Raw genomic sequence first — 22,270 nt, 5'->3', positions numbered from 1 at the left:
ATTCCAAAGACCCACTGGTTTGTGGGTTAATTGGCTTCTATAAAATTGTCTTTAGTGTGCAGGATGGAGCTAGTGTACGGATGATCGCTGGTTGGGGCGGATTTGGTGGGCTGAAGGGCCTGTTTCCATGCTGTATTTCTAAACTAAACTAAACTAAACCAAACCAAACTAGTTCCAGACACCCCTTTAACATGCTCTCCACATTCACTTTGTCAATCTGCCTCTGATAAGAACATTTCTCATTCCACTCATTCCACTGGACCCCGGACAGAGAGCTAGGCCCAAACATCTCCACTTCTGCTTCTATCTCAACCCACTTAATCCAGTTGAAACTTCTCTCCACGGCCTTGGATGGGAGCACATCTTTCCTCAACGTGAAGCTTCATTGATTAACAGGGCTGAAAGGCATTATAGATAAATATTCGAAAGTGCTTCTGGCAGATTGGATGGGAATGAAGTCTAATGGCTGAGGAGTTAATGTATTACAGTGTAAACACATGATCTCTATAATCCTCCAGTGGAGGAGGTCAGTTTCAGTGATGATGGGGATTGCAATCTTTTAATGTTTTAGTGTAAAAAAAAAAAGATATTTGAAATGTTTACGATTCAGAGACAGATTGACAAAGCGACTACTGAGAGCCACCTGGAACCAGAGGGTATATTGTCAGAATAATATACCGAGCGGCGCCGCGGGTTGAGGCGCTGCCTCACGCCGCCAGAGACCCCGGGTTTGATACTCACCTCGGGTGCTGCCTGTCCGGAGTTTGCACGTTCTTCCTGTGACCGTGTGGGTTTACTCTGGGTGCTCTTCCCACATCCCAAAGACGTGGGGGTTTTGTAGGTTAATTGGCTTCTGTGCGTAGGGAGTGGATGAGAAACTGGGACAACATGTGCAGGGGTGATCAGTGGGGGGGGGGTGATGGGCCGAAGGGCCTCTGCCATGCTGTTTCTCTGAACTAAACCAAACTGAACTTAAAAATAAGGAGCAATGTGTCGACTGTTTTTCTCAGTCCCTACCTGGTCGCAGATGCGTCTTTCCTCCGAGCCGTATCTTTGCGCTCTCCTTATATAAATAACAATTGATTGATTGGGCGGTGGAAGCATGTTTTCTGGTTGCTTTCAAGAGCGAGCTAGATAGGGCTCACATAGAGTGGTGAGTCTGTGGAATTCTCTGCCTCAGAGGGCAGTGGAGGCAGGTTCTCTGGATGCTTTCAAGAGAGAGCTAGAAAGGGCTCCTAAAAATAGCAGAGTCAGGGGATATGGGGAGAAGGCAGGAATGGGGTACTGATTGGGGATGATCAGCCATGATCACATTGAATGGCAGTGCTGGCTCGAAGGACCGAATGGCCTACTCCTGCAGCTATTGTCTATTGTCTGTTGATGGATTGATCGATTGATTGACCCCAACTTTCAGTCCGAGGAAGGGTTCCGTCCCGAAACGTCACCCATCCTTTTTCCTCTGGAGATGTTGCCTGACCCCACTGAGTTACTCCAGCATTTTTTTTTAATTAACCAGCGTCTGCAGTTCCTTGTGTCTACAGGCAACTGTTGCAGATGGAAATGAAGAAGAATTTCTTTTTGTTGTGACTCTTTGGAATGACTTTTCTCACATTATTTCAAAGGAAGTCGAATGTAATTTATGGAATTACTGTGACCCTCTAGTTGTGGCAGCTTTGGAGGAGGCGGAGATGGTGCCTAATTATATCTGCGGCATCTGAACAGGATTTAAGCTATCAGGTGTTGGCAAGGGGAAGCTTGTCTTTGCCTCGGCAACCATCATTTATTCAAGTGTTTTGTTCTTCCTCTGTCCTGTCTCATGTGTCTGTGCATCTCGTAGATCTCCTCGCCACCTTTACTTTAGACTTTAGAGATGCAATGCTGACCGAGTCCGATCCGACCAGCGATCACCCTGTACACTAACACTATTCTACCCAATGGGGACAATTTACAATTTTACCGGAGCCAATTAACCTACAAACTTGGCTTTAGGTGATGGTTTAGCTGCTGCTTTACCATTAAAGACAAAAAGTGCTGGAGTAACTCAGCGGGTCAGGCATCATCTCTGGAGAACATGGATAGGTGACGTTTTGGGTCTGAACCATCTCATGACTATCTGCCAGTGCGTGTCTGTATGATTTTGACTGTGTGTTTATTGATCAAGTCTAAGTGTCTATTTGACTGTGTTTCTGTAAGTGTTTAATAATGACTTTAGACATTAGAGAAACAGCGCAGAAAAAGGCCCTTCGGCCCACCGACTCTGCGCCGACCAGCGATCACCCCGTACACTAGCACTATCCTACACACTTGGGACAATTTACAATTTTGACCGAAGCCAATTGACCTGAAAACCTGTACGTCTTTGGAGAGTGGGAGGAAACTGGAGCACCCGGAGAAAACCCACGCAGTCACAGGGAGAACGTACAAACCCCGTACAGACCTGTAGTCAGAATCGAACCCGGGTCTCTGGCGCTGTAAGGCAGCAACTCTACCGCTGCGCCACCGTGCCGCCTTTCTTTAGAGCTCTAATCCCCCTCAACCCAGAAACAAATGTTGCTTCTTCAACTTGCATTGCCTATTTAACATTTCTTCCTTAACTTCTTTTCTGATTGATGGCAGCATGCAAATAATCACGTGGAACGTTGGCACTGCTGTTCCACCCGACGACGTGACTTCACTTTTGGGGTTAAATTCGACAAATGGACGAATTGACATGTATGTCATTGGGTAAGTGAAGGCTTCATCCTTTCACCTAACGTTATGTTGTGCTATGTATGTATCGATGTTGCCGGCATTCTCTTGGCCTGCGTCATATGGCGCCCGTCCCTCTGCAAGAAACAAAGTGCTGGAGGAACTCAGCAGCTCACCAACAGGGCGGCAGAGATGCTGCCTTAAGGGCCTGTCCCACGAGCATGCGACTGCACGCGGCAAGAGCGACTGCACGCGGCAAGCGCGACCAAACCGGAAGCGGGGGCCGCGCGGAGGTCGAGTGATCCCGTACAAGTTGACGTAAAGTTCGAGCGAAGTCCGCGGAAAGTTTGCGTATGGCGTCGAGACGCTGCGCATGCCCGTCGAGGCGGTGCGTACGGCCTCAACGTGGCTGCGGGCCGGCAGGCCGTTGCCGCGCGGAATTTATGGACAGTGTCAATTTTTCGGAGCCCCGCACGATGTCGGGACCAGCTCCGCACAACTCTATACGGCTCCGGCGATCGAAGTGGGACCGGCCCCGCGGCCCCGTACGGCTCAAGCGACCACGTTAGGTCGCGCTTGCCGCATGGAGTCGCATGCTCGTGGGACAGGCCCTTTACTGCGAGCGCCACACATCCAGTTTCCATCCTGACATGTAATTGTGGATCGATCTACTGCACATTTAATACTGCACACATATATTATCTAACTTATAGATTTAGTTTATAGCTTATGGGATCATTAGGATAATTTTGGGAATAAGGCATTCCAAATATTGAATGATGTAAATATTTGCTTTAGTTTAGAGATACTGTGCGGAAACAGGCCTTTTGGCCCACCGAGTCCTCACTGACCAACGATCCCCGAACACTAACACTGTCCACACACACTAGGGACAATTTTTACATTTACACCAAGCCAATTAGCATGCAAACCCGTACGCCTCTTTGAAGCGTGGGAGGAAACCGAAGATCTCGGAGAAAACCCACGGGGTCACGGGGAGAAAATGCAAACTCCGTACCCCCAGTTGGGATCGAACCCAGGTCCCTGGCATTGTAAGCGCTTCAATGCTGCAACTCTACCCCTGCGCCAACATGCCGCCCCCTTAGAAATTGGAGTATTAATAAGAGCTCTTTGGTTTAAGTGACGAAACCCATTGATCTGACTGCTCAACCACACACTAGTAGATACTGTTCGTAGTAGCGATCTAATGCACACAACCGTTGTCATGGTTACGTTTGTAATAGAAACCGAACAAGAATCGAGTTGTCTAAAATTGAGCCAATATGATGTACAATAGGGAAAACAAATGGCTGTTTAATGGGGTATTGATATTTACCACTAATTCCAGCTGAGAAGGAGGTCAATAACTAAGGCCTCAGTCTCGCACGATTTAAAAATATTGTTGCCAGTGAAGTAAAGATCACTTGACTTGGTCTGGTGAAGAGAATGTAAATAGGACTGATCCAGGTCAAGGTCAAGGCCGAATAGTGGATATTCTGGATAGAGTGGATGGAGAGAGGATGCCTCCACTTGTGGGTGAGTCTAGGACTAGAGGCCACAGCCTCAGAGTGAAAGGATGTGCCTTTAGAAAGAAGATGAGGAGGAATTTCTATAGTCCGAGGCGGTGAATCTGGGAATCCATTGCCATTAGATGGCTGTGGAGGCCACATCAATGGGTATGTTTAGGTTGGAGATTGATAGTTTATTAATTAGTAAGGGAGAAAGGGTTATGGGGAGAATATGGTTGAGAGGGAAAGATAGACCAGCCATGGCGGAGTAGACTTGATGGGCTGATGGGCCTAATTCTGCTCTGACAACATATGAGTCATTCATTGCATCCATACAAGAAGGGACAGAGGCAAAGTGTGGACTCTCTCCACTGTCCCCTACCTGTTCAGCTAAATCTCCAAGACTCAATCTCTTAAACTGATCTGGAAATGTCTTTGCCCTTTCTGGAAGGCAGGGAGAGGTGACGTTTCGGGTCGGGACTCTTTAGAAGAGTCTCAACTTGAAACATCACCTATCCATTCCCTCCACAGATGTTGCCGGTCCTGCTGAGTCACTCCATACACTGTATCGCTGGTCGGCGTGGGCTTGGGTAGGCCTGTTTCCATGATATACCTCTTTAAAAAAAACTAAATGATGACCCTTTATCAGAGGTGTCAGAGTTCTTTGAAGCAGTAACAGTGAGCAAAAGAAAACTTTTTTCCCCCCCATAAAAATGCTGCTTGATGCAATTGGACTTTGTTTGTGGCGTTCTACAGGGGTGGTTTTACACCTCCTCATCCTCTACCTTTGTGGATGGGGTAAGACAGTGTTCTTGACAAATTTGAGGTGGCACGGTGGCGCAGCGGTAGAGCTGCTGCCTTACAGCGCCAGAGACCCGGGTTCGATCCTGACCACGGGTACTTTTTCCTGCGGAGTTTGTACGTTCTCCCCGTGACCTGCGTGGGTTTTCGCCGAGATCTTCGCTTTCCTCCCACACTCCAAACACGTACAGGGTACTGAGTTGGATGATCAGCCATGATCATATTGAATGGCGGTGCAGGCTCGAAGGGCCGAATGGCCTACTCCTGCACCTATTTTCTATGTTATATGTTTCCATGCACAGGCTTGTAGGTTAATTGGTTTGGCATCAATGTAAAATTGTCCCCAGTGTGTGTAGGATAGTGTTAATGTGCTGGGATCGCAGGTCGGCACGGACTAGGTAGGCCGAAGGACCTGTTTCCGCGCTGCATCTCTAAACTAAAAACTAAATTTCGGAAACGTTTGCACGATAGTAAGACATGGGCCAGAATTAGACATAGGTGAGATAATGGTTTGAATTTCATGGATTAAATAACCAATAATAGAAATTCAGTGAAAGCCTCAATGGAGTAAATAATTAATCAGTAACACAAGTCATTGATTTACGGCCCAAGATTTCCAGACAGAGGAGTAAGCACAATAAAAATGGATTTTTATGACAACAAGCACTTTGTTCTTTGTATGTTCCTTCCGTTTACTCTTGGTCAAATTGTCGAGTGCTGTCCTTAGTGCTCTCAATATGGAAAACATCTATTTTTTAAACATTCTGATAAACCATTATTCAAATGACTGCGGAGGGTATTTTACCATAACTTGGTTTCACAGTTTTGCTTTGCATTTTGTTATTTCCCCTTTAAAACGTCAAAATATGTTTCAAGTCAAAAAATCTTGCCAACTATTTGTAATCAAAACTTAAATTAGCATAATATTATGTAGAGGAGGGTTACAAATCTTTTTGTTGTCGTTTAGTTTGGAGGTACAGCGGGTAAACAGACCCTTCAGCCCACCGAGTCCTCGCCGGCCAGCGATCCCCGCACATTAACACAATAGGGACAATTTTACCAAGCCAATTTGCCTACTAACATCTTTGGTGTGTGGGAGGAAACCGGAGCACCCGGAGAAAACCCACACAGGTCAGAGAGAGAAAGTACAAACCCCATACAGACAGCACCCGTAGTCAGGATCGAACCCGGGTCTCTCTGGTGCTGTAAGGCAGCAATTCTACCGCTGAGCCGCCGTGCCGACCATGCAACTGCTTTTTGCTCATTTTTGTGCAAAGAATTCACTTTAATTGTGCATTGCTCCTTTCATTACCGAAATAAGAATGTTTGTTGGTGTCTTCTCCCAACTAACAATGATCTATTCGACATTTTCCTTGATCTCCATTCCATTTGTCCTGTTTTCACACCTTACACTTCCTTATCTATACACTTCCTTATCTATGTACCTCCCACTCCCCTGACATGAGTCTGAAGAAGGGTCTCGACCCGAAACGTCATCCATTCCTTCTCTCCAGAGATGCTGCCTGTCCTGCTGAGTTACTCTAGCATTTTGTGTCCATCTTCAGTTTGATTTAACAGCTGATTGGAGACACTATGTGTGCTAAAGCTGCCAATCTGAATTAGTTGAAAGCTGAAGAAGGGTCTCAACCTGAAACGTCACCTATCCATGTTCTCCCGAGATGCTGCCTGACTCGCTGAGTTAAGGGCCTGTCCCACTTACGTGTCCTTGGCACGCAAATTACGTGACCTCGTTGTCGCGTTGAGGCGCACGGGCATCGTGTGGTCGCGCGGGGCCAGTCCCACTGAGAAGCGCGGAGGGGTATGTAGTTGTGCGCGGGGCTCCGAAATTTTTGTAGCGAACGAAATCTTCGCGCGCCAACGGCCTGTCGCGGAACTGACGGCCAAAGTGGGACAGGGACAAGACACTGACGAAACGCAACGTCTCACCTGCAACAGCAGCAGAAGCAGGCAACCCGGCCTGGGGCTCACGGCCGTTGCGGTCCGGATCCGCCCCCACTCTTACTCCCAGAGCAGGGCCAAGAAAATTGAAGACAGACACAAAATGCTGGAGTAACTCAGCGGGACCGGCAGCATCTCTGGAGAGAAGCAGTGGGTGACGTTTCGGGTCAAGACCCTTCTTTTCAGATGAAGAAGAGTCTCGACACGAAACATCATCCATTCCTTCTCTCCAGAGATGCTGCCGGTCCCACTGAGTTACTCCAGCTTTGTGTCCATCTTCAAGTGACGGCACGCGCTCCAGACGGCCGTGCGGTCGAATGAAATCGCGCACGACCTTAGCGGGACCGTCGCGGTTCATAGTGACCACGAGGTCGCGTAATTTGCGTGCCGAGGACACGTAAGTGGGACAGGCCCTTTACTCCAGCACTGTGTGTCCTTTAAACAAGCAAAGCTTTGTCATTCATTCAACCTAAATTTGTTGAGCAACTTGCAGATGTTCACACGAACCCACAGGGAAACAATGCAGAGAGAGATAAGATCTGTGAAGGGCTTGGAAGTTGTGACTTTCCCAGCTCTCTCCTCCTCTGACAAGAATAAGCAGTTTTGTTACAGCACAACCAAGGTCATTAGGGGCCAGCACCTGTCAGAAGGCAGAAGTCAAAAACAATGTATTTTTGCAGAACAGAAGCTTTACAGAAACGTTTTAGTCAATTAATATTTGAGATATCTCATTCCTGAAATTATCCTAAAGATCCCGTATTTCTTCACATTTTATGTCTAGTTTCCTTTAAAAAGCCTCGTGGGAAAGTACTCCTGTGCAAATGAGGTCTCGCTTGTCAGTGACACCTCCTGTGTGCTTTCATGAGGGCAGTTTGCATAAAGCTTGCAATATGAAACCTAATTCATTCCATGAGCCGTGTACATTGGCAAAGCAAGATTAAATGATTAACTCCTTTTTGCAGCTATCACTGGTGGGAATGTGGAAGGTTTATTAAACATGGCCTCATCTGATAAATGGAATAAAAGGCTGTCAGTCCATTGCTTACACAGATCTAAGTGTACGTCTGCCTTCAGTGGGTGATTAGGTCATAAGGAATAGGAATAGAATTAGGCCATTCGGCCCATCAAGTCTACTCCGCCACTCAATCATGGCTCATCTATCTTTCCCTGCTAACCCCATTCTTCTGCCTTCTCCCCGCAACCTCGGACACCACTAGGAACCCATTGCAGTCTACGGTGTTATCCTGGGAGATGATTTTCTAAATCCGCAGAGAACATCGATATCTATGTTCTAACCGACCATAGACACAAAATGCTGGAGTTACTCAGCGGGACAGGCAACATCTCTGGAGAGAAGGAATGGGTGACGTTTAGGGTCGAGACCCTTCTTCAGACTGATGTCAGGGGAGAGGGAGGTACATAGATAAGGAAGTATAAGGTGTGAAACCAGGACCAAGGGGATGGAGATCAAGGAAAATGTAGAATAGATCGTTGTTAGCTGGGAGAAGATGAGATCAAAGCAAATGGAGATGGTGATGTTAGTTCATTTATTCTCCCAGTGGATTTGGAGGATTTTGCAGAGGCAGCAATGCTAGATGCCTTCCAATGCCTTCATGTGCCTGCTGGAATAATTCAACTCTACAAGCTTACAGGAGCACACAGGGTGAACAGTGCAAGGACCTCTGCATTATCCTGAGCTGACAAGATTCAATTTGACTGGTGTTTCAGAACCTCCTAAAGTCCTCTTTAAGGGGCTGTCCCACTTGGGCAACCTAATTGGCGAGTTTAGAAGAGTTTGGAAAAAATGACATGTTGAAGACCTCCTTCAACTTCCTTCGACTATGTTGAAGACCGAATAGTGGAGAGTGAAGATGACCTCCTTCGATCTCCTTCGACCTCCCTTCGACTATGATGAAGACTATCTACGACTGCCTTAGACTACCCTCGATTACCTACGACTAACATGCCGACTTACTATGACTGAACCTACAAGTAAAAAAAAGTATCGATTTTTTCTATGGCGACCTTTTTTTACTCGCGGGCATTTTTTGAACATATTGAAAAAAACGCTGCAACCGAGCTGAGGCCTTGAGTATGCGGAGACCACTCTCGAGCATGAAGGAGAGTTACAAAGACCTCCTACGGCCTCGTGTCGACCATGCTGCGAGTATGAGTCGAGGGCAAACTCGCCCATTAGGTCGCCCAAGTGGGACAGCCCCTTAGAGAAAACAGAATGGTCTCCTGATTTCTTAGCCAAGGATTTCCCCTTCAAGTGTGGCACGGTGGTGCAGTGGTAGAGTTGCTGCCTTACAGTGCCAGATACATTAACACTATCCTACACACACTAGGAACAATATACAGTTAGACCAAGCCAATTAACCTACAAACCTGCGTGTCTTTGTAGTGTTGGAGGAAACCAGAGCACCTGGAGAAAACCCACGTGGCCACAGGGAGAACATAAAGTGAATTCATTTAGTTTTTTTCTTTTTATCTCTGCATATTCTGAGCATTTGTTCCCAGTGTTTGGCTTGCTCGGAAGGCCATATGCTGATGCTGAGAATGCGTCAAACAATCTCATGCAAAAACATTATCAATGAATATTAACGTAGATGGGAATATTTATGTGCCAATTATTTCAGCTGGCCTTTGACATGGTTCCAGTTAAATTATGTTTCTTACCGAGTATGAATCGGCTGTAATTTTTAGTACGAACATTGGGAGAGTCTTGAACCAGAGGGCACGGCCTCAAAATAAAAGGATGTACCTTGAGAGGGGATCTTATAGAAACTTACAAAATTCTTAAGGGGTTGGACAGGCTAGATGCAGGAAGATTGCTCCCGATGTTGGGGAAGTCCAGGACAAGGGGTCACAGCTTAAGGATAAGGGGGAAATCCTTTAAAACCGAGATGAGAAGAACTTTTTTCACACAGAGAGTGGTGAATCTCTGGAACTCTCTGCCACAGAGGGTAGTCGAGGCCAGTTCATTGGCTATATTTAAGAGGGAGTTAGATGTGGCCCTTGTGGCTAAGGGGATCAGAGGGTATGGACAGAAGGCAGGTACAGGATACTGAGTTGGATGATCAGCTATGATCATATTGAACGGCGGTGCAGGCTCGAAGGGCCGAATGGCCTACTCCTGCATCTAATTTCTATGTTTCTATGTTTAGAAAGGAGATGAGGAGGAATTTCTTTAGTCAGAGGGTGGTGAATCTGTGGAATTCATTGCCACAGACGGCTGTGGAGGCCAATTCATTGGGTATTTTTTACGCGGAGGTTGACAAGATCCTTGATTGGTACGGGTGGGTGTCAGGGGTTATGGGGAGAAAGCAGGAGAATGGGGTTGAGAGAGAAAAATAGATCAGCATTGATTGAATGGCGGAGTGGACGATGGCCGAATGGCCTACTTCTGCTATGATTCATGAACTGGTGAATAGCAGGTCATTTTCATTTATTCATCCTCTTCTGAAGGTTCTTGCTGTTTGTTGGCTGATAATTGTGCAGTTTCATTTGCCCATTCCATTACTCTGTCCAACAGGCCATTCCTATTTACAGTGAGCGCTAACCAGTTATTGAAGCAAGTGCCTTGAAATCAAACTAATCTAACACTTGGGAGCACTGTGGTCGGTTGTGGACCATCCTACTGTAGGAAGGATGTCATTGGGCTGGAAAGAGTGCGGAGAAGATTTGCAAGGATTGAGGGTCTGAGCCACTGAATAGACAGTGAAGAGGAATCGAGAGCTGGAGGGCGTAGGTTTAAGGTGAGAGGGAAAGGATTTAATAGGAAGCTGAGGGGCAAATATTTCACTCAGACAGTGGTGGTACAGGTATATGGAATGAGCTGCCAAGACCTGTTTCCATAGGAGAGCAACCTTACTTAAGATAGACACAAAGTGCTGGAGTAACTCAGCGGATCAGGCAGCATCTCTGGAGAAAAGAAAAAGTGTCTTTTCGGGTCAAGACCCTTCTTCAGACCAGCATCTGCAATTGCTTCCTACATGAGCAATCTTACCTGCCGTGTTTCCCCATTCCTTATTTTTCTGCAACCTTGCAACTTATTCTGCTCATCAACCCCCCCTTTTGATTCTCTTTGTTATTAAGCTATACCAGGGAGCAGTTTTCCGTGGCCCAAAATGTCACCTGTCTATTTCAATGCTGTGTGACTCTATAAGATTCGATCCTGACCACGGTTGCTGTCTGTATGAGGTTTGTCTGGTTTCCTCCCACATCCCAAAGACGTGCGGGGTTTGTAGGTCAATTGGCCCCCTGAAAATTGCCCCCAGTGTGTAGAGAGTGGATGAGAAAGCGGGATAACATAGAACTAGTGCGAATGGTGTGGAGGTTAATTGGCTTCGGTAAATTCTCCCTGGTCTGTTGGATGGAACTACTATGAACGGGGAATCGCCTGTCGGTGTGGGCTCAGTGGGCTGGAGGGCCTGTTCCCACGCCATGTCTCTGTGTATCTGTGAACTAATGTAGTCAATTAACCTGCTGGAGAACTCTTGGGAGGAAACTGAAGCACATTAACAGAGTGAAAATGCAAACTCCGCGCAGTCAGCAGCTGAAGCCAGGATTGAACCCCGATCCCTGGAGCTCTGAGGCAGCAGCTCTGACTCCCAAATCCCAACAAACTACGGCAACTTGCAACTCAGCAGCATGAACATTGAGTTCTCTCATTTCAAGTAAACATTGAAACATAGACAATAGGTGCAGGAGTAGAGGCCATTCGGCCCTTCGAGCCTGCAACGCCATTCAATATGATCATGGCTGATCATCCAACCCAGTATCCTGTACCTGCCTTCTCTCCATACCTCCTGATCCCTTTAGCCACAAGGGCCACATCTAACTCCCTCTTAAATATAGCCAATGAACTGTGGCCTCAACTACCTTCTGTGGCAGGGAGTTCCAGCGATTCACCACTCTGTGTGTGTGGATAAACCCCTGCATTCCCCCCTCTTCTCCCCTCTCCCACCCTTGTCAACCTGCTAGTTCTACTGCTCGCACCCTTCTATTTCTTCATTATCACCTCTTCTCCAGCCAACAATGGGCCATTGTGGGCTCCACCCTTCTGTGGTCATCTGTTGCCGGCAATGCTTTGTTCTGGCCTTTTCCTCCCTCCATTTCCCTCCCCTCTATTTTCATGCCTGAGGGAGGGTTCCGCCCGAAAATGTCATTCATCCATTTTCTCCAGCGATGCTGCCAGACCCTCTGAGTTACTCCAGCACTTTTACACTTTTCACTTTAGAGATACAGTGCGGAAACAGGCCCTTCGGCCCACCGAGTCCGTGCCGACCCATACACTAACACTATCCTACAAACTAAGGACAATTTACAATTTTACCAAAGCCAGTTTACCTACAAGCCTGTATGTTTTTGGAGTGTGGGAGGAAACTTGAGCACCCTGAGATAACTCACGCAGTGACAGGGAGAAAGTATAAGCTCCATATAGACAGCACCCGTAGTCAGGATCGAACCCAGGTCTCCGACACTGTGAGGCAGCAGCTCTACTATTGTGACACTTTGTGTCTATCTTCAGTAGAAACCAGCATCGGCAGTTCCTCCTGACTAATTTTAATGTTTGTGTGCCCCATTGTCACCTTCCCCTCAACCAACAATGAAACTCTCTCTCCCTCTCTATCCCTCCCCCACCCTTGTTCTCCGACATGCTTCACTGTCCTCCTGATTAATTTTACTGTTTGTGTGCCTCGTTGTCACCTTCCCCTCAGCCAACAGTGAATCATTCCACATTTCCTTGAGCATCGTCTGCTTTGATCTGTCGTTTTCACACCTTACCCTTCCATATCTCTAGTCTCCACATCCCCTGACTCTCAGTCTGAAGAAGGGTCTGGACCCGAAACGTCACCCGTTCCTTCTCTCCTGAGAAGTTGCCTGTCCCGTTGAGTTACTCCAGCATTTTGTGTTAATCTGCAGTTCGGATCAACACAAACTGTTGACATACTTGGCGTACATTGTAATTTCAGGCTGAGTCATAATTGCTGGAATCCATGCCAGCTCTCAGAGCCTGGGTAGAGAGACATTTGCTAAAAAAATATTATTTAATGTTGTTGTGATTGTACTGTGCAATGATCAGATGAGTATGATCACATAGACAAGGTAATGGCATGAAACTCAACATCCGCAGGCTGTTTTTAGAACTATTCTAGAGCGATGAGAAGTCAGTTCAAACAAACACCAGTGGGTAAAGACCAGGGTTCAAATCTTCTGTGCAGGAAGGAACTGCAGATGCTGGGTTAAACCGAAGATTGACACAAAAAGCTGGAGTGACTCAGCGGGATTGGCAGCATCTCTGGAGAGAATCGGAACGGGTGACGTTTCGGGTCGAGACCCTTCTTCTGACTGAGAGTCAGGGAGATCTGTTCCAGTCTCAATCAGGGAAAGCCACACTGTTCTCTGGGGTCCGACCACCATCGCAAGTTTCCTCTGGAAAATTCATGTTCTAGGAGCTGAATAAGGCCATTCGGCCCATCAAGTCCACTCCGCCATTCATTCATGGCTGATCTATCTTTCCCTCTCAACCCCATTCTCCTGCCTTCTCCCCACAACCCCTGACACCCTTAATAATCGAGAATCTTGTCAGTCTCCACCTTAAAAATATCCATTGACTTGACCTCCTCAGCTAACGCTGCACAGGTTTGTAAGTTAACTGGCTTTGGTAAAATTGTAAATTGTCCCTAGTGTGTAGGATAGTGCTAGTATATGGGGTGATGACTGGTTGGCACGGACCCATAGTGGGTTGAAAGGCCTGCATCTGTAAAAGTTAAAGTCTAAAGTTTAAACCAACTGGCTCCGAAGTATTGCAGCAATTCACTGGGTGTGCCACAGGTGGAATGATCGTATTATTGAATTTTATGGGAATTAGGGATGTAATGTTGAGGCTCTATAAGCCGCTGGCTCGTAAGGCCGGAGAGTCCAGGACTAGAGGTCACAGCCTCAGAATTAAAGGACGTTCTTGTAGGAAGGAGACGAGGAGAAATGTCTTTAGTCAGAGGGTGGTGAATCTGTGGAATATTTTGCCACAGAAGGCTGTGGAGGCCAAATCAGTGGATATTCTTCAGGCAGAGATGGATAGATTCTCGATTAGTACAGGTGTCAGAGGTTATGGGGAGAAGGCAGGAGAATGGGGTTAGGAGGGAGAGATAGATCAGCTATGATTGAATGGCGGAGCAGATCGCAAGGGCCATTGGCCTAATTCTATTCCTATCACTTATGACTTTAATGGGAATTTTAATATGCTTTCAGTAATCCAGTAGCTCCCTCTGTTGTATGTATTGAGCAATGTTTTATGTTCGTTTTAGAATCCTCTGCCCAGGGGATAAGCCTGTGTTTGTTTGTTTGTTCGTTCTGGTTAAGGCGCTGTGTACGCGGCAGCCAGCTTGTCTTTTTTTTCCACTTATCATTTATTTTTGATTTCAAGAAGGCAGGTACGGGATGCTGAGTTGGATGATCAGCCATGATCATATTGAATGGCGGTGCAGGCTCCCTCCGAATGGGGCACCTAATTTCTATGTTTCTATGTATCGTATTGATCACTAGATTGATGGCGGAGCGACCGCAAATAAACAGCATAAGAAATTCTTATTGGATGACTTTAACGGGGGCACGGTAGCAGCAGCGGTAGAGTTGTAGCGCAATGTTTTATGTTCGTTTTAGAACCCCTGCCCCGGGCCTGTGTTTCCCGACTACGGGCGCTGGCGCTGTGCAGGGAGTTTGTCTTTTTTTTTCCACTGTGATTTATTGTGATTTCAAGTTTTTGTCGTTGGGAGTATCCAGTGGCAGAGACCCACACTCCAAAAGTTACGTGCTGGTATTGTAGGCTAGATCGAGGTTTTGGTAACATTGAAAAGTTTGGATGGCACGGTAGTGTGCGGTGTGTTGTGTGCTCAGCGCGAGTGTGTGTGTGTGACTGTGTGTGTGTGTGTGTGTGTGTGAGTGTGTGGGTGGGTGTGTGTGTGTGTGTGTGTGTGTGTGTGTGTGTGTGTGTGGGTGTGTGTGTGTGTGTGTGTGTGTGTGTGTCGGTGTGTGTGTGTGTGTGTGTGTGTGTGTAGGATAATGTTAATGCGCGGGGATCGCTGGCCGGCGATGACTCGATGGGCCAAAGGGCCCGTTTCCGTGCTGTATCTTAAAACTGAACTGCACTGAAAGAACTAAACTGAACTAAACAGATGAGCAGTGGGGATATAGCCTCGAGTGTTTGCAAAAGCACAGGAGATTAGTGGCAACGCAACAGATTGTGAGTTACATGGCCTGTGATCTTGCTGTGAAGTAGGACACCTTCCAGCTATGAAAAATGCAGTAGGAAGCCACGTGCTCAGATTATAAAACATCGCAGGCTGGATAATCTCCCCGCACTGCTACCTTCTATTCTTTTTTTAGTTTAGTTTAGAGATACAGTGCGGAAACGGGCCCTTCGGCCCACTGAGTCCGTGCCGTCCAGCGATCCCTGCACATTGACACTACACACACACACACACACACACACACACACACACACACACACACACACACACACACACACACACACACACACACACACACACACACACACACACACACACACACACACACACACACACACACACACACACACACACACACACACACACACACAGTTTTTTACATTTTAACCAAGCCAATCAACTTACAAACCTGTACGTCTTTGGGAGTGCAGGAGGAAACCGATGATCTCGGAGAAAACCCGTGCAGGTGACGGGGAGAACGCACAAACTCCGTACACACAGCACCCGTAGTCAGGATCGAACCCGGGTCTCTGGCGCTGTAAGGCAGCAACTCTACCACTGCGCCACCGAGCCTACTTCTGGGAATAGGAAAGGAAAAGGAAGGTAGCAATATCTTCCATTCCTTTGTAGAAACGAGGAACTCCAGATAGTGGTCTCCAGCCAATATTAATCTGATAAAGATAGAGAAATTTAGGGTTGGCCCATTTTCCCATTTTGTAGCAACATTTACTATCTTTCAGTACAAATCAGATGTGATCATTACAGGAATGGCACGGTGGTGCAGCTGGTAGATCTGCCTCCTCACTGCGCCAGAGACCCGGGTTCAATCCTGACCTCGGGTGGAGTTTGCATGTTCTCCCTGTGGCCAAGTGGGTTTCCTCCAGGTGCTCTGGTTTCCACCCACATACCAAAGACATGCAGGTTTGCAGGTAAACTGGCTTCTGTAAATTGTCCCTAGTGTGTAGGGAGTGGATGTGAATGTGGGATAACATAGTGTGATGGGTGATCGATGGTTGGCGTGGACACGATGGGCCGAAGGGCCTGTTTTCGAGGTATCTCTTTCAATAAATAAATCATTAAAAACATATAATCCAAAACAAAGCTATTCTGTTCTTGTTGCCTGTGCTGGCTGTTTGCACAAGTTGCTCAGATAGTCCCACTGTCCTGTTCTCTCCCCATAACCCAGCTACACTAGTCCCACCTACCCACCATTTAGCCCATATCCCTCCAAACAAGTCCTATCCATGTACCTGTCTAACTGTTTCTTAAACATTGGGATAGTCACTGCCTAACCACCCCCTCTGGCAGCTCGTTCCATACACCCACCACCCTCTGTGTGAAAAAATTACCCCTCAGATTCCTACGAAATCTTTCCCCCTCTCACCTTAAACCTATGTCCTCTGGTCCATTTTGTGTCTATCCGTGGTTAAACCAGCATCTGCAGTCCCTTCCTACACAAAACATATAAAGGGCACTTATTTGGTTCATTAACCCTATTGTTTGAAAGCAGCCAGCAATATTAATAATAGAAAATCGTAGCCTGTGTGCCTATCCTCCCCTGCAGCATGTCCCTTGTCAACAAAGGCAGTAACCTTGCACACAATTGCTGTGAAATGCAGCCACTGTGATCTATCAGTGAATAGTTCAGTGATTCTTCACACAGTGGAGTCCATCAGTTTGTTGTTGTGATACTGGTTCAGAGAAGAATGTCGACCTTCACACATGGAGCCCATCCTACTTGTACAGAGGTCAATTTATCTACAAACCTGTTCCTCTTTGACATGCAGTAGGAAGGAACTGCAGATGTTCAAGAAGGAACTGCAGATGCTGGAAAATCTAAGGTAGACAAAATTGCTGGAGAAACTCAGCGGGTGCGGCAGCATCTATGGAGCGAAGGAAATAGGCAAAGTTTCGGGTCTGAAGAAGGGTTTCGGCCCGAAACTTTGCCTATTTCCTTCGCTCCATAGATGCTGCCGCACCTGCTGAGTTTCTCTAGCAATTTTGTCTACCAAGGAACTGCAGATGCTAGTTTATAACCGAAGATAGACACAAACGAGAAGCTGGTGCAACTTGGGTGGGGGAGGGATGGAGAGAGAGGGAATGCCGGGGTTAGTGAAATCTCTAGCTATAGAGCTATGAGTTCTCTAACTTCAAGTAACCCCCTGCATTCCCTCTCTCTCCATCCCTCCCCCACCCAAGTCGCACCAGCTTCTTGTTTACACCCAACAAACAGCTAACAACAGCCTGTGCCCTGTATCATCGCGTTTTTGTATATCGTTCATTCATTGTGCTGTATCTCTCTACATCATCGTCTCTATCTCTCGTTTCCCTTTCCCCGTGACTCTCAGTCTGAAGAAGGGTCCCGACCCGAAACGTCACCCATTCCTTCTCTCCAGAGATGCTGCCTGCCCCGCTGGATCACTCCGGCTTTTTGTGCCTATCTTCTTTGGGATGTACGTGCAAACTCCGCACGAACAGCACCCGAGGTCAGGATCGAACCTGGGTCCCTGGTGCTGTGAGGCAGCAGCTACACCAGAAAGAAATGCTCCCACTTTAAGTGTTAACTTGTCTGTTCTCCCCAGAAGCTGACTGTGGACCCACCCCCAGTAATTACTGTTACACCATTGTCTATTCCAGATGGAAAAAATGCCAGGAATAAATTTGTGGTTATTTGTGATTGTTTCTAGTTTTTCCTGTTCCAGAAATAATGTTAACAAAGCCTGCTGCTGCCATTTGCCACCCACAGCCGTCTCCCTCCCGCTGAATGCATTTGAGAGTAGTTCCCCCTGAATTAGCAGTGCTAATCCCGCCACAGGCTGCTGGAATTTAGTTTAGTTTAGAGATACAGCGTGGAAACAGGCCCTTCGGCCCACCGAGCCAGTGCCGACCACCGCTCACCCCGTACACTAATGCCCCTGTCCCACTTAGGAAACCTGAACGGAAACCTCTGGAGACTTTGCGCCCCAACCAAGGTTTCCGTGCGGTTCCCGGAGGTTGCAGGTGGTTGCCGGAGGTTGCAGGTAGTGGAAGCAGGTAGGGAGACTGACAAAAACCTCCAGGAACCGTGGGTGGGGGGCAAAGTCTCCAGAGGTTTCCATTCAGGTTTCCTAAGTGGGACAGGGGCATAGCACTACCCTATACACTCGGGACATTTACAATCTCTAACAAAGCCATTGAACCTACAAACCTGCACATCTTTGGCATGTGGGAGGAATCCGGAGCCCCCCCCGGAGAAAGCCCACGCGGTCACGGGGAGAGCGTGCAAACTCCGTACATTCAGAACCCGTGGTCAGGATCGAACCTGGGTCTCTGGGGCTGTAAGGTAGCAACTCTACCGTTGCGTTGCCATGCCGCCCAAAGTTGTTTGCACCGCTCTCAGGGAGCCGGTATCAAGCACCGCACAAAGTGCACGAGGGCGGTGCGGTGGCGCAGCGGTAGAGTTGCTGCCTTATTGCGCTTACAGCGCCAGGGACCCGTGTTCGATCCCGACTATGAGTGCTGTCTGTGTGAGTGGAGGTTGTACGTTCTCCCCGTGACCTGCGTGGGTTTTCTCAGAGATCTTCGGTTTCCTCCCACACTCCAAAGACGTGCAGGTTTGTAGGTCATTTTGCTTGGTAAAAGTATTCAATTGTCCCTAGTGTGTGTAGGATAGTGTTAGTGTGCGGGGATCGGTGGTCGGTGCGGACTCCATGGGCCGAAGGGCCTGTCTCTGGCGCTGTGTCTCTAAATTTGTCCCCTTCTCTACACTGAACAATTTGCCGGGTTCTGTCCCCAAGTCACCAACAAACTTTTGTTTATTTGCTGCTTTTAATCCTGGATCATCGCACAATTAAACTCCTGGGCTTTTGATCTCTTTCTTCCGCAGTGCAGCTATCTGCTCCAGGTTTGGCTCCCTGCTACTCCTTTGAAAACGGCCTTTAAAATTGTCACAAAACCTCACGCTGTTTGTTTTAATTAATTCAACCTGCCTGCTGCGCCCCCAGACATTTTGCTAAAAACTCTGCACCGTTCCAACAACTTAAAGATGCACCTTAAAGTTTCCACCCAAACTCTCTGACTGGAGCAGCAGTTCCCTTCTTGTCCATGTAAACCGCGGCTTAATGTCGGGTCCACGAAGGATAGATATCCAGGGGTCTGAGACCAGCCTTGCAATGTTATGAAAGAGTCTTCGGAATTTAGACTTTGAGAGAAACGGCGCGGAAACAGGCCCTTCGGCCCACCGAGTCCGCGCCGACCAGTGATCCCCCCCCCATGCGCAAGCACTAACCATTACACTAGGGACAATTTACAATTTTACCGAAGCACGGACTCAAAGGTTCAAAGGTTCTTTATTAGTCACATACACCAATTGGTGTAGTGAAGTGCGTATTGCGTTTGTACGTTCTCCCAGTAACCGCGTGTTCCGGTTACTCCGGGTACTCCGGTTTCCCCCCACGCTCCAAAGACGTGCAGGTTTGTAGGTTAATTGGCCTCTGCAAATTGCCCCGAATGCACAGGGTGGGCTAGCATAGCATAGAACTATTGTTTGATGGCTGGGTGGGCCGAAGGGCCGGTTTCCGCGCTCTATCTATAAACTAAACCAAACTAAAACTACACATGGAGAAGAGGGGGTGGAAATCTGACAGCAACCTCAAGTCCCCCTGTTGGGGATACACATCCTACTAAAACATGATGCTTGGAGGAACTCAGCGGGTCAGGCAGCATCTAGGGACACCTATTCCTTTTCTCCATAAGATGCTGCCTGACCCGCTGAGTTACTCCAGCACTTTGTGTAAAGCACCATCTGCAGTTCCTTCCCACACAACTATAACTTGTCTTGTTTTTGTGCTTGAAGTTTGCAGGAAGTGAACTCTATGATTAATAAAAGACTGAAGGATGCCATCTTCACCGACCAGTGGAGTGAGCTCTTTATGGACACTCTTAGTCCCTTTGGTTACGTGTTGGTAAGTTTAAATTGTGTATTACAATTTGTTACAAGGGATTGTATTGGCCCTCGTGACTTCCCTTGGGAAGAGGGTGGCGCTGCCTTACAGCGCCAGAGACCCGCGTTCGATCCTCACTACGGTGCTGTCTGTGTGGAGTTTGTACGTTCTCCTCGTGATCTGCGTGGGCTTTCCCCGCTGCTCCAGTTTCCTCCCACACTCCAAAGACGTACAAGGTTGTAGGTTAATTTGGCGTTGGTAAAATTGTTAACATTGTCCTTAGTGTGTGGGATAGTGTGCTAGTGTACAGGCATCGCTGGTCAGCGTGGACTCAGTGCGCTGAATGGTCTGTTTCCGCGCTGTATCTCTAAACTAAACTAATCTAAAAACTGAAACGTTCTAATCCAAGCAACATTCTGGTAAATCTCCTCTGCATCCTCTCCAAAGCTCCACATCCTTCCTGTAATGGGCTGACCAGAACTGCACGCAATGCTCCAAATGACTGACGCATTGTGAGGCATATCGTGGCCATGGAAGGTGCTTCATAAGTAACCGATCTTCCTCTTTATCCAGTGTTGACTGACTCTATGTTAAAATGAAATAACAGGTAGTTACTCATCTAGCGAATCTGAGGTGAGGAAAAACTTTTTCACCCAGAGAATTGTGAATCTGTGAACTTCTCTGCCATAGAAGGCAGTGGAGGCCAATTCACTGGATGTATTCAAGAGAGTTAGTCTAACTCTTAGAGCTAACGGAATCAAGGGATATGGGGAGAAAGCACAAACTGGGCACTGATTTTGGAAGATCAGCCATGATCACATTGAATGGCAGTGCAGGCTCGATGGGCCGAAAGGCCTACTCCTGCAGCTATTTTCTATGTTTTCTTTTTTTTTTCTAATATAACATTGATGGATATTGCTATGGTTAAACACATCTTGATTTCCTCCTGACACAGGTAACCTCTGAGAGGATGCAAGGACAGTTACTCTTGGTGTTTGTCAAATACTATCTGCTGCCCAGCCTGCAAGATATCCAGACCAACTGCACCAGGACCGGACTTGGTGGATACTGGGTAAGCATCACCATTCAAACGGATAGATGTCTTTGGAGGAATTATTTAGTTAAGAGTTCGGAGGTTCAGCATGGGAACGGGCCCTTCGGCCCACCGAGCCCATGCCGACTATCGATCGCCCATTCACACTGGTCCTATGCTATCCCACGTTCCCATCCACTCCCTGAACACTGGGGGCAGTTAACCTACATAACCGCATGCCTTTGAGATGTGGGAGAAAACCTGAGCACCAGGAGGAAACCCACGCGGTCATGGCGTACGTGCAAACTCCACACAGACAGCACCCAAGGTCAGGATCGAACCGGGGCTTAGTCTGTGTGCCTGAGTGAGCCACAGTACACCATTGTGTCTGTCATAATTTTATATACCTCTACCTAATCTCCCCTCAACCTCTGACGCTCCAGAGAAAACAATCCCAGTTTATCCAATCTCTCCATGAAGCTGAAACCATCTCATCCAGGCAACATTCTTGTAAACTTCCTCTGTGTCCTCTCCAAAGCCTCCACATCCTTTCTGTAAATTATGCCTTCATTCTGAATCCACCTGAATCCTTCTCTCCAGAGATGCTGCCTGTCCCGCTGAGTTACTCCAGCTTTATTGTGTCTATCTTCGGTTTAAACCAGCATCTGCAGTTCCTTCCTACACATTATGTCTATCCTATCTGTGCCTCTCATAGTCTCATGTACAAAATTATGTATGTTTATGTTGTCGACTGTAGGTGAACAGAAGTTAAACTGGTTTGGTGTATATGAAGCTGATGTGTCTGCTTCATATATATGAATCATGTATATAATATCAGGTATATGCATTGTGTATATGAAGCAGATACATCTGATACATATACAACTCGTTGATCGTGACTTCAACAGAGACTCCAATCACCAGTAATGCTCCAGTTCCTAAAATACACAAACTTTCCTCCCACCCCATCATGAAACAATAAAGAACAAAACTAAAGATAGACACAAAATGCTGGAGTAACTCAGCGGGACAGGCAGCATCTCTAGAGAGAAGGAATGGGTTATGTTTCAGGTCGAGACACTTCTTCAGACCCGAAATGTCACC

The 22,270-nt window shown here is 47.3% G+C and overlaps 1 protein-coding gene across 3 annotated transcripts in view; it reads left to right on the top strand.

Moving 5' to 3' along the window:
* Nucleotides 1-22,270, top strand: part of inpp5jb (inositol polyphosphate-5-phosphatase Jb) — a 57,924-nt gene that overhangs the window by 16,311 nt on the left and 19,343 nt on the right. For all 3 annotated transcript variants that reach the window (XM_055655281.1, XM_055655279.1, XM_055655280.1), the window contains exons 3-5: nt 2,617-2,724; nt 20,046-20,154; nt 21,089-21,205. In XM_055655281.1, coding sequence (XP_055511256.1) covers nt 2,617-2,724; nt 20,046-20,154; nt 21,089-21,205 — 334 coding nt within the window. The remainder of the gene's footprint in view (nt 1-2,616; nt 2,725-20,045; nt 20,155-21,088; nt 21,206-22,270) is intronic.

The sequence above is a fragment of the Leucoraja erinacea genome, chromosome 25 (genome assembly GCF_028641065.1).
Source record: "Leucoraja erinacea ecotype New England chromosome 25, Leri_hhj_1, whole genome shotgun sequence".
Classification (NCBI taxonomy): domain Eukaryota; kingdom Metazoa; phylum Chordata; class Chondrichthyes; order Rajiformes; family Rajidae; genus Leucoraja; species Leucoraja erinaceus.
The sequence above is the reverse complement of the archived record's forward strand: the minus strand, read 5'-3'. Positions and strand labels throughout refer to the sequence as shown.